Source organism: Strix aluco, chromosome 1 (assembly GCF_031877795.1).
Source record: "Strix aluco isolate bStrAlu1 chromosome 1, bStrAlu1.hap1, whole genome shotgun sequence".
In the NCBI taxonomy this organism is placed as follows: Eukaryota; Metazoa; Chordata; class Aves; order Strigiformes; family Strigidae; genus Strix; species Strix aluco.
Window position 1 is genome coordinate 31,931,577 of NC_133931.1, and position 12,249 is coordinate 31,943,825.

The 12,249-nt window shown below is 40.7% G+C and overlaps 1 protein-coding gene across 2 annotated transcripts in view; it reads left to right on the plus strand.

Moving 5' to 3' along the window:
- Positions 1–12,249, plus strand: part of ZNF704 (zinc finger protein 704) — a 110,920-nt gene that overhangs the window by 80,647 nt on the left and 18,024 nt on the right. The window contains exons 6-8 of one of the 2 annotated variants that reach the window (XM_074816859.1): positions 863–1,124; positions 6,163–6,267; positions 11,659–11,753. In XM_074816859.1, coding sequence (XP_074672960.1) covers positions 863–1,124; positions 6,163–6,267; positions 11,659–11,753 — 462 coding nt within the window. The remainder of the gene's footprint in view (positions 1–862; positions 1,125–6,162; positions 6,268–11,658; positions 11,754–12,249) is intronic. The other variant, XM_074816869.1, reaches the window with a different exon arrangement.

Genomic DNA, 12,249 nt, shown 5'->3' on the forward strand with positions numbered 1-12,249 from the left:
GTCTGATGGATGGTACTGCTGGTAGAGCCTTTCAAACCTGCTGAACCTGTGCTCTCTCAACGAGTTCTATTAAATAAGGTGGTGAAAGGACCACAGGTAGAGGCAAGCAGGCTGAAGAACTGGCTAGGGCCTGGTTTTGGGTTTTGAGCACTTGCACTCAAACACACAGCAGATAGTGCCATGGATGCAGGGGCAGTTAAACCTTTCACATGTTCTCCTTCAGTAAGTCTGCTTCTGGAGAGTAAGACCAGAAAGTCCTGCATTGGCAAGCCAGCACATGTATGTCCTTTCTCTACATGTGTCTAAGTGAGTTGTACAGTGAGACTGTTTTTTAGCAGGTTCTTCTGTTACACCAAGTAAAGTTACAGTGAATCACAGCCATAACCATATTTGGTTTAATTAAGTAACCTACAATAAGATCTACATATTTTTTGCCATAACATCGGTGAAGTATATCTTGCCTGTGTTTGTTATATTTACCCACCCTTCTGTGGCTGCTCCATCATTTCTGAAAGTCAAAGTGCGTTAAGATTCCTGTTAACTGCAATAGTTAGGAATGAGAAACTGATATTTAAGCTGAAGCATAGAAGTTAAACATCTACTCCAAGGTCAAAGAATTAATCAAGAATAACACAGAGAGAAAAATAACCTAATTCCTACTTCTTTTCCCTTCAGACAAGATTATTTTCTTTTCCTCTCCCCCATCCCTGCAGCCAGAATGCTGATAAAGTAGGTAGGGTTGTAACTAGGAATACTAATTTATTGACAGTATGAATATATTTTCTCATGCATCTAGAACTTAAAATTTACCTTGGGGTTCTTGCTTTCATTTAATCGTCCTTTATTCTTTGTCTCGATACAGACGTGTAGGAGAGTCTGACTACAGTGATGGAGAGGAGGATTTTTACTATACAGAAATCAGGCTCAACACGGACTCAGTAGCTGATGGCTTAAGCAGTCTTTCCCCAGTCTCTCCATCTTTAGCATCTCCTCCTTCCTTTCCCACCCAAGACGCAATCCGTCCTGAAACTTCCTGTGCCAAAACTGAGACTAAATTGATGACACCTCTGAGCCGCTCAGCTCCTACCAACCTCTACCTCGTACACACAGACCATGCTTACCAGGTAATGCTAGTGAGAGTGAACTCCATTGATTACACTAATGTCATTAATGTATAAAGAAATGTCAGATGACAATGTTTGGATTTTAAAAAGCCAAGTGTAGTTTTAATGAGTTGATAAGTTTTCAGGACAACCCAGGGAGTTCATCTCATTTAAATTTAGATGTCTGCTTCTGAGCTAGCTGTTTGTTTGTTTGTGCTCCCACCACAGCTGGTGGATTTTGGGGTGCTATTATCCAGCCACACACAGTAGTTTGAGAACAGTTGTTCTGTGTATCTCTACATCAGTTAATTCTCCACTGAGCATGAGGAGAGCTCTAGGTGACATGCTCAGATGTGGTCTCCTGCATTGTAAAAATTCTTCTTCAGGCAGCCAGATCCCTCCCAGAGTCTTCCTTTCAGCTCTGATTGTAGTGGATGTGTCTGTAGGCAAGTACTCAAGGGATGCCAGAAACAATTCATTTCCTTTATTTGTACAGTGTGAGATGTCAGTTTGCATACGTGAAGTAGAGCAGGAACAATGAAAAGGCATATATGGTATCCTCCTACTCTTAGAGGTAATGCTTTGCAAATGGCAAAAATCCAATCAGATCCAAAACCTGCTGTTTCAAAAACTTCCAACTAAGTTCAGACAGAAAGCATTAATTTTGAAAGTGCACTAAAATTTGACATGTTTTGGTCTGGATACCATATGAGAAAAGAAGACTAGAGGCTTTGAAGTAGTGTAGTTCATGACCTGCATATGCACCGGATAATTAAACTCTGTTAAATTTATCAGATGTAATAACTTTCATATACAGCATTGTGCGGATGAAACATTTTTGTTGTGTGTCTGGAGCAGACCCACTAAAAGGGCAGAGGGAACCACACAGAGTTCACAAGCTTGTTTTAGACTCTCGTGCACGTTGGAAAGCATGGACGGAAGCTTGGCATCTCAGGTGGGAGCTGCATCCGGTAGCACACCAACCTGGGGACTGATTGAGCCAGCTAGGAGAAAGACTTTCTTCTCAGTCTAGCTTAAGCCCTGCCCTCAGAGAGTGAGGCACCAAGTCTAGGCTGCTGAGAAGAGTCTCACTTCATTTGACATTTGCAGTCGTGACAGTCTTCCCTGCAATTTGGAGTTTTGCTTGATGCTTTTTTATAAGTAGCCTTTGAGTAAAGCACTTGCCTAAGGAAATCCTAGTTCAAATGTTTAAGCCGCTTGAATTGGATTTGAGTTGATGTATTCCACAACATGAGACTACAAGTGTCTGAGCCCTCTCTCCTTTCCAAGTTGCCCTGGTTTCAATACTTCATTTCATCAGCGAGGAGTGACACAGCCCGCGCTGTGCAAGGCTTTCTAGGTGGAAGCAGGAGGCAGGGTCCCTGCTTGAGCATTCAGGTTGTCCTTGCAAAGGAGGTAGCTTCTGCAGAGCAGGTCAGTGGCATCCTGTGCTAGGGTCCCTCTAGCCCAGAAAAAGCAGCACTCTCCAGGAGGCAAGGTGGAGATTCAACTCTCACCAGCAAGAGGAGGAATTGAGCCCAGCTTTCACTTACAGCATTTAAGCGTTCTTGTGACTAATCTGTTGTGTAAAAGGGAATAGAAGAGAAGGTGAAGACAGCATCTTGAATACCACCATATTTTCTGTAGTTTGGTTGCTGTAATGAGCCATGTACAGAATCTCAAAACTTTTTTTACTTCGGATATTATCTGCATCAAAACTGAAACAAAGTATTGAATGGGAATGTAGTGATGAAGACAATTTCTTACATGAATGAGAGCATGAAAGTGCAAATTACTTCTTTGGGAGTGAAGAGGCAAAATTCACAGCTCAAGGAACTCAGATAAGGGAGGCTGAATAATGTCCATCCCAGGATTCCTGTTAAAAAAGGGAAAAAAATATAGAACCCAAAGCCGGATCGTAAGAATTCTAAACAGGTCTGTTAATTGCCATTTCCTGTATGACTGGAAAATGGCAAATAGAATACGTGTAAGTAAGAAAGGTGTAAAGAGGAAGCGAGCAGGCAAGTCCTGACTCTCTTCTCTGACCCAGTCCTATGGATGAGGAAAGATTTAGAAGAATAATTGAAGAAATTGTGGAAAGTACAGCAAATGAGGTGAACTGCAATGGAGGAACTCCAAAGAATGACTATGCTAGAACAGTCTAACATCTTCCTTGGACAAGGTAGCTTTGTAAACAGTGAAGAAGCAGTACAGAAGAACAAATCCCTTTGGATTCGAGGAGAGCATTTGATCTTGAAACATACAGGCAGTTATTAGGCTCGAGATTAAATTTAGTGTAGGAGAGCTGGGGAGTCAGGGAGAGCAGCAGTGAGTTATTTTGAAAGGGCTACTGAATGTTATTAGCGGAATTGAATGAAAAGCTGTTCTGGGGCCTGATCTCATTTTCATTAAATCATTTTGGTACTACACAAATACTCTAATAAACTTTGCTGATAACAAACTCAGGAGATGTCAGCTGTACAGGGATTTATGTATCATGCTTACATGACTGGGTGATCTTAAGAATAACAGGTTTTGGGTGCAATTTAATGGCAGAACATGCAAAGTCCTGCACCTTAGGAACTAATGAGATTTTTCTGCTATAAACTGGGGTAGTTAGAAAATTATGTGAGGTGGAAACCTATGTTCATTAATCAAGCACAGTATGACCGTGAGCCAACAACAATAGAGATGTGAAGGGGAAAAAAAATGAAGTCATCAGCTTTCTTGGGTAAGAAATATCTAGGAGAGATGGGGATTTTTAATGCTGTTGTACAAGACCCCCGGATAACTTCAACAGAGATCCTGAGTAGAGTTCTGGTCAACCAAGTTCCAAGTGTGATGGGCTCCAATTTGAAGAGGTAGAAAGAAGGCAATCAGAGTGCAGAGGGAGGGCAGGGAGGATACTGAGGGCCTCTCCAGGCCAGAGACTGACAGCTCAGGCAAAGCAGGGGTGAGGAGAGGATGGGATTGCTGCCTGGGAAGAAAGTGAGAGAACAAACGTGAGAGGGGAAGAGGACAAGCATGTGCTATTTCAGATATAAGGGTAGTGTTGGCACAAATAAGTAATTATATATTATCCTTTAATACATTTTGATTGGGAATTAGATAGAGGTCTCTAAAGCAAAGTGAGATTGGGGTATAGAAACTCTTCAGTTCATTGTAATGTTATGGTTGCTTATGTTATGGAAGAGATGGTCTAAAATGTTAGCCTGAAAAAGGTGACTGTGCTTGATGAGCAAAGGTGCATGTCTGGGAAACAAATGAACAAGGTGATTGTCTGTCTAAATCTGATCATGTCTGAGGTAGATATTTAGGCACTGAGAAAAAATAATTGAGCACCGTGGTATTTTAGGCAATTGCAAATTACAGCAATTTTAAGGTTCTCACACTTCATGTTTCATTATGAAACTAGTGCCTGTACCTGTTAAATTTAGCTGCAGAGAAACTACAGGCAGGCTCTTTCAGCATCTAGGATTTCCCTTGTGGGTCTTATTTGAATACCTGAGGAAGTTGCCATGCTAAGCCTGGCTTTGAGCTGATATCCTAGTGGGACGCTGAGCAGAGGCACTGCCACCTCGCTGCCCAACCAGCTGCCTCCAGTCCTTACTGACAGGAGTGCTGTGGTCATTCACTCCTTTCCGTTTGAACAGGGTTGTAATGAAGCACTACTGGTACCATCTGGAGTTGCCAAATTTTTCTTGATGCCTTTCAGCGAGGTTTTTATATTTTATGGAGCTCAGTGAACGTTTGTTCCGCATGTCTGTGTGGATTCTCTTGGAGCTGTCAGCAGGCTCGGCAGCCCACAGAGCATCGCTGCCATAACGGAGGCATCCGGTGGTCTCTGTTTCTTTTCCTTGGAGAGACTCCAGGGGATTGCTTCAGCACTTGTTTACTCTGAAGATTATCTTTAATGGGGACTATCAGGTCGTAGTTTGTCATCACTCCTCTCTGACTGGCGGCTCAGGGAAGCGCTCACTTCCCCAAAGCAGTGAGACAACTTCAGCAGCCTTAAACACAACCACTACTTAAAATAAGTGTATTGCGTTATTGACAGGTGCAGGCAACTGAAAGGCAGAAGTAAAAACTCATTTTTAATAGTGGGTTCTTTATAAGTTTAAACCAAGGAGATTTTTTTTGTGGTGAAAGCTTGAAATTCAAGAGTAAAAGGGAGCCTGTGTTCATGGTGGCTACTCACACTCCTGCTAGGCAGCGTAACTGCAAAGGTATGAATTTCCTGACTCTGTAAATTAAATGGGATTCAAAAAGGGGCATGGAAGAATCCCTGAGGGCTCATAACCTGGTGAGAAAACCAGAGGGAAGGCACAAGATGAAAGATGCTCAACGCTCTGAGCTCAGATTATCAAGTATTGCACCCTAGGGCAGCACAGGGTATTACAGCCCAAATGGGAAGAACATAAGAGTTCAAGGGGCCCAGGGGTCCTTCAAATATTTGCTTTAACTTAGTCTTTTAAGAGCTGTTTTTTGAATCCCAAGGATGATTTTCAGCTCCTTGTTTTTAATAAGAGAGACTGTTTTAATGGGGACGATTCTTAGCATGTATCTGATAAATGAGGAATGGCTAACCCTTACTGTTGATCGTTAACCCTACTGCATGAGAAGCCTCTCTGTCCAGTCTTCAGTTGTTTAAACCAGCTGCCATCAGTTTAAATACTGCCGTGTTTATCACTGTGGTACAGGTGATCATTTGTAATATTTTGTGCTGCTAGCTGGCATTATTTTAAAAATTATTTGCATATGATGTTTGATTTTTGTGTGATTTTCTATCAGATCTAGCTTTTAAGGGTTTTACTTGGATTCTTGTGAGAGCTATCGTCTTTCTCTAAACAAGGTTTTAAGAACAGTGATATATATACCCTTCCTTACTGACTTATCCATGATTATCCCTCTCATAAGGATAAAATGCTTGTCACCATGCAGTTTTTTCCACCTCAGAAAGTGTCTCGTAGATTGCAGTTTCAAGGAGTGAAAGATCCCTTGAAATGCTTTGGAAGAGGAATGGTTCTTCTTACTGGAATAATATTTTCTTTTCACACAGGCCACTCCTCCGGTGAACATTCCAGGGTCAGCAAAATTCACTCCCAATGGCAGTAGCTTTAGCATCTCTTGGCAGTCGCCTCCAGTTACCTTCACTGGCATTCCAGTAAGTGAATGAGAAAAAAAGAAAGAAATAATAAGTTTTTAGAACTTCTCGTTTTGTTTTACAGGGTCTCACAATAGAAGTAAATTTGACATAACAGATACCGAAAATAAATTAAATATATGCTTCAGTTTGCCAGCATGGCTGATTTTAGCACTTTTGCCAGTCTCTTTAATTCAGTACAGTTTGGGGTTTTTTTGCAGCAGTATCTACAAGTAGAGAATTGGATCTATAATGTATATATTTTTTTTTTAACTGTATGCTTATAAAAGAACATTCTGGTAGGTGCAGAGCCTGGCACTATACACTCCTTTTTGTGCCACTAAGAGATTTCTTACAAAATTAGATGGAAAATCAGTGAGATGATGGTTATGCTAACAGGCTAATCGGGTTCAAGCAGTAGGGCTGTTACCTAAATGAACTCTGAAGATTAAGCATATTTAAAAGGCAACTGGAAGAAACAATAAGATGAAATGGAAAGTCTGATTCTAGGAGGCTACATATATGTAGCCCCTATTGATAGCAGAAAATTGTTGTTCTATATAGAAAATATGTTCAATACATACTGCATTTTAATATTAATACATACTGCAGTTTGACAACTTCTTAATGAAGATGTATTAGATGTATGTATTAGATGTAAACTCAACTCTGACCCTTTCTTCAAAAAAGCTGGTGTACAAGGCCTAATTTCATGAACAGGACTGCAGAAATGCAACGTTTACTTAATCATAGACTTCCAGTAACGCAGTATAGGTGTGGATACTGTAGGGGGAGTTAAAAACCTTTATGAAGAGTTCAAAGGGATTATGCTTCTAGAGCCTAGCATAGTGAATACGAAAAGTAAATGTAAATCACTATTTAGGAGTAGTGGAAAATCTTCTGTATAATAAATATTAATGTAATGTATCCTAATTTTTATTGAAAGCATTTTTCAGTATAAATTTATATTCTCTAATCATAAACCTTTTTTAAATCATAACATCTCATTCAATATTACACTTTATGAATTTATGAATTTTTAAAGTGTAGTTATATAAGGCATATTGCTCATCCAGAGAACCATATAGCTTTTTTTTTTTTTCCTGACAGTGAATATTAGACATGGTGATAAGCGATACTATTTTCCTCCCTTCACCAAGTGAATCTCCAAAGCTTCTTACTGTCAACCTTTGGCAAATCTTGGAGATTTTCTGCAGAGGCCGTGGCATCCTGCAGGGCTGATAAAAAATGAAAGTGGCTGAATCAATTACACTGCACTCTGCCAATGAATATTTATTAAATTCCATCAAGGAACAACTAACAGTGAAAAGACATCACGCTGGCAGCAATTTCAACAAGAGTGCCTTGACAGAGCGTGCTATCCATGAAGTACCTCGAGAATTTGATTTCCCAACAATGGGGTTGATATGGAGTAATTATGGAACTGGCTCCTTTTGTGGAGTAGCAAAAATTGGTGCCAGGAGTGTTGGGAATCTAAAAATGCAATTAGCCACATTGTAAATCAGACACTTAAGAGGACAGGATTAGACACGTATGTGTTGATTTTACTTGTTCGAGCAACAACGTTGATCTGTGGCTGTAGAGTTGAGAATTCTCAAAAGAATTTAAGAAATGCCAGATCACTTTCTGAGAATTGTATGGAGATACCAATGATTTAAGTACAATTGAAAAATAATCCCAATACAGAAACCTGGATAAGCAATAATGATGTCAGAATTATGAACCGCTCAGGGAACCATATGAACTGCCTTTATAACTCTCTCTGTCTAACAACATCTATAAGGCTGTTTAGGAGAGAAAAAAAAAAGAAAAAAAAAAAGACCTTCTAGGTTTGCTCGCATTTGACTATTCTGTCATCAGTGAGATCATTTATGAATTACAAAGGCAGTGAAGAATTATGTGCAGTCAGGGTGCAAATGGCAGGTGATGTATATTAAATGAAAGTTTATTTTCTCCTCTTTCAAAGTAAATTAGATATGGCCTTACAAAAACAGGGCACTGTCAATTCCCACCCTTACACTGAGTGCAATTACTTTAGGAAAGCTATAGTATAGGAGACTTTCTCCTTCTCTTATGAGGTTTATTTAAGCCCAGACTGTGTGACAAAGCCAGCATACTGTAAACTCCTGCAGTTGTATACATACATGGTCCCTGAGATTAGGTGCATGTTTGTAGCACCCAAGGGAACTTCAGAGAGTAACTCCAAACCATTACTTTTTGCCTGACCCTGGATACTTATTCAAGCAGTTTTCTAAAATGGCTTTGGGATACTTCTTTGGCCTGGTCAAACCACTGAGCAGGAAAGGATTAGCTACAGATTTGCAAAAGTGTGTAGGTCTGTGCATTTCTTCACATTACTAGTGATGTTGGAATGGGGCCGTTCTGTCCTTGACCTGTTAGAGGGCTGTTTAACCCTGGTTTTGAACAGTCTCCTTTCTAGGCCTCTATGTCAGCAGTTAAGTCCACAAGAGAGATGAAATTTCAAAATAGTCTTTTTTTGTGGGTTTTTTTGACGTCTGTTTCCCCATTCATTCCCCTGGACATTGAATTTTGATGGCACTGAGCACTCCCTGTTTGCTGTCCTCGGAAGTGGGGTGTTCAGACAGACGTCATGACTTGCATTAAGTCCTCGCTTTCAGGCAGCCTTTAGCAGAGCAGCACCAAAAAGCCGTTGTGAACATGAGTGTGCTTATCAACAAGTTCCTAAGTGCCTCAAAACAAGCTGTACAGACAGCTGGATCGGTTGGGGTTCAGTATGTGGCTGCTTTAGGTATTCACAGCTTCAAACTGTAGGCATTTATCTAAAAGTCTTGTAGTCGTAAAGAAGGAGAATTAGGGGAGTCTCCCAAGTCCTTAACATTTTGTGCTCTGAGTCATGCATAAGTTAGATTCCCAAGGCAGATGGGAAATACACTTTTTCTCCTGTTTTCCCCAGATAACTTTGCAGGGGCAAGAGAAGGTTGAGTGTTGGCACAGCTATGGGTCATTGCTAGGTGCAATTCTCTGCATGAAGCAGAAAGGACAAGTTCGTGTTTGCTCTACTCCACCACTTGAGACTGAACTAGGCAAAAAAATAAGGCATGTCACGGGGATGTATGAGGAGGACAAATTAAATGGTGTAGGTGGGATGAACAACGGTGGAGTCTATATTTCTTGGTACTGGAAGACTTAACATAATGACCATATAGTTCCACTTTTATGTAATGTAGGATAAGTCTTCTTGAATGCCAGCATGATCTCCGCTGTGTGATACTGATTTTTACCTACCTGCTCATAAGACCCAAAAAGGTTGAAGAGGGAAGAAGGTCTTTAAGTTTGATAATCTGGTGTTTACAGATCACAAATCTTCTCTGTAACCGCAGTTTCCCCCAGGAGATGTAACTGGAAACTCCACGTCCTTGCTTCAGACAAACACTATAGTTTCACATTAATTCTCTGTGTTAGGCAACACTTCAAATGTGAAAAGAATCTGAGGGCAAGGATTGCATTCTCATGTCCTCCTCTTAATCTGCTCTTAGTGTCGCCTACAAAGGAGTACAGCTAACTGGTATTGTTTAGACCTGCTGCAAAGTGTATCAAAATACACTAAAGCTCAACTTCAGTGCGGTTTAGCTGCCTTGGTATGCCAATCTGTGGAAACCATTGTGAAGAGACCCTCTCTGGAGAATGTGAGGGGAGATGCAGTCTGTGCGCTGCAATTACTGCTCAAGCCTGTTCTGTATTTGGAAGCAATCAGGATAATTGCTTATAACATAGGAGGCTATCAAAGTACTTTTTTGTTCAGTGATAACCAAGGAATATGTTGAGTATCAATTAATAGTGGTAGATACAAAAAAATTCTGCTTTTTAAAATGTTTAAGTCTAGCAGAATTGACTGGAGATCTCTGGTTGCTGGCAATGACTAGAAAACCATGTAGTGTGTGGTAAATGCCAAAGACTAGAAAAGTGTTATTGCTTTGCATTTTGTCTTCAGTGTTTCAGTCATTCTTGGGTAAAACAAGAGAAGTGGTTGATAAAAGATAGGAAAAAAAGTAGTAGACAATAAGCTGCCCTCAATATTCTGGAGTGATAGGACCGAAGGAGCTAGTGTGGTTTCTGGATGTGTAAAACATGACTTCAGGTAAGCAAGCAGAGAGAGGAAATTTCTTGCAAGTTTTGGGGATATATTTCATGTATCAATAATGGTCTAAACTTGTTCAGAGTATGAGCTGTGCATGCAGTTATATCAGAAATTTCTGTAGTTACCAGCCAAGAGTAAAAGTTGAAAGAGTGTCTGCACTCCATTACAGGTATTAGTTTTTTGCTACTGTGGAGTAGCTATAAAATAGACTTTATATCAAAAATCAAAGCACATTCAGTAACTCTCTTTAAGTCAGGTTGGTTCCTATTCTTCCAGATATTAGGAGACTTCAAAAGGGCAGGAGCGAAGAGTCATAGCAATGCAGGGAGCTATGACAATATCTGCAGTTCCTGGCTGCAGGAGGCAGTGACTCCGTGCACCAGATGCCCCAATGAAGCTTGCTGCATTCTGTACATAACAAAACATAAGTGTTCATAAATTTTTTTTGGTGTTTCAGATGTAAAGTGGTTGTGGCCTTTACCCAGCAGCAAAATAAGACCCTAGGAGTAAATAATGCAGGAATTATTTAAGGCCAGGCTTTATGCCATGTGATTACTCAAAAAATGTTGCCAACCCCCAGGGTCATGTAGGAGGCTTATTTGGAAAGTCTCATAAGACTAAACTACTCCCTTCACTTAGGAACATTCACAGAGGACAGCTGCTGAGAAGGTTTACAGTGCAGAATACAGGGAATAATCCAGTACATCCTGTTAGCAGCCTCGATCAGAAGGGCTGCCTTGCACTCCCGTTAGAACCTTGAGGGCCACATCATAACTGCCCTGCAGCAAACCCCCTTCTCCAAGGCTGTCTCTCCACAGAGTGCCAAGTCACAGACGGGACCAACACATGAAATCCCTTTATTTCATAGGGGGTTATTGGTATTGATCTCAGCACAGGCTGGAGTTTATTTTTCCAGTTATTTTCTCTGCTTAAATTGGAGAAAGTTTTCGTAAGAGCTATTCAGAGTTCTTAAATAAGAATGAATGCATCTTCTGTATTTCCCAAAACCTGCAGTGATGCTGCTCTGTATTCTGGTTTGCCCTGTTTGGATGACTGGAAGTACAGGGAAACAAAATGGAGCTAATATAATGTACCTAATGCTAAATGGTCATCTTTCTAAATAGACCTACAACTTACGGTGTATGTTATATTAATCTTTCCTGGGTATCCTTGCCACCGTGCCTCATGAATTGCGTTTTCTGGGAAAAGTGTTTATACTGCATTCCTATGTGTATGTTCTTCATAAGCAGCGTTTTTGTCTGTATTGACAGGTCTCACCAACTCATAATCGTCCTGCAGGGAGTGGAGAGCAGAAACAGTCCCACACAGTTCTTTCATCACCGCCTAGAGTAGCGTTTGGCTTGAGGTATGGGACCATTAGCTCCTGCTGACAGACCAGCAGCCTCAGAACCTGGAGGGCATTGAGTAAATAAGATGTCAGTGGCCAAAGAAACAGAGAAACCACACCACCAACCGTGATTGCAGTTGTCAGGCAGTTTCTTACTAGAACGCTTCAGAGTAAGCATTCTGGACCTATTTTGCTTTTCATTACCATCAAAGGTAAAGTTCAGGGCAAAAGTGAGTTGTTGCAAAATGGAAAAGTCAGACTGTGAGGCAAAACTGCAGGCCTTATGGCAGGCATGTCTGGAGTTCTAAATTGCTGGTCTAAATTGCCCTGTAAAGCAACACTGCTCAGGTTCACTGCTCCAGCAGAAGCATCCTGAACTATTATGTGGCTTTGCTTTTTTCCCTGAAGGCTGGGTTGTCTTGGGTGTTGATCACCATTCAGTCAGTATGGTATCTGGCTTCAACTGAATTATAAGAAACCATATCTTACAATAAATTAGACCAAAGCAAAGGTT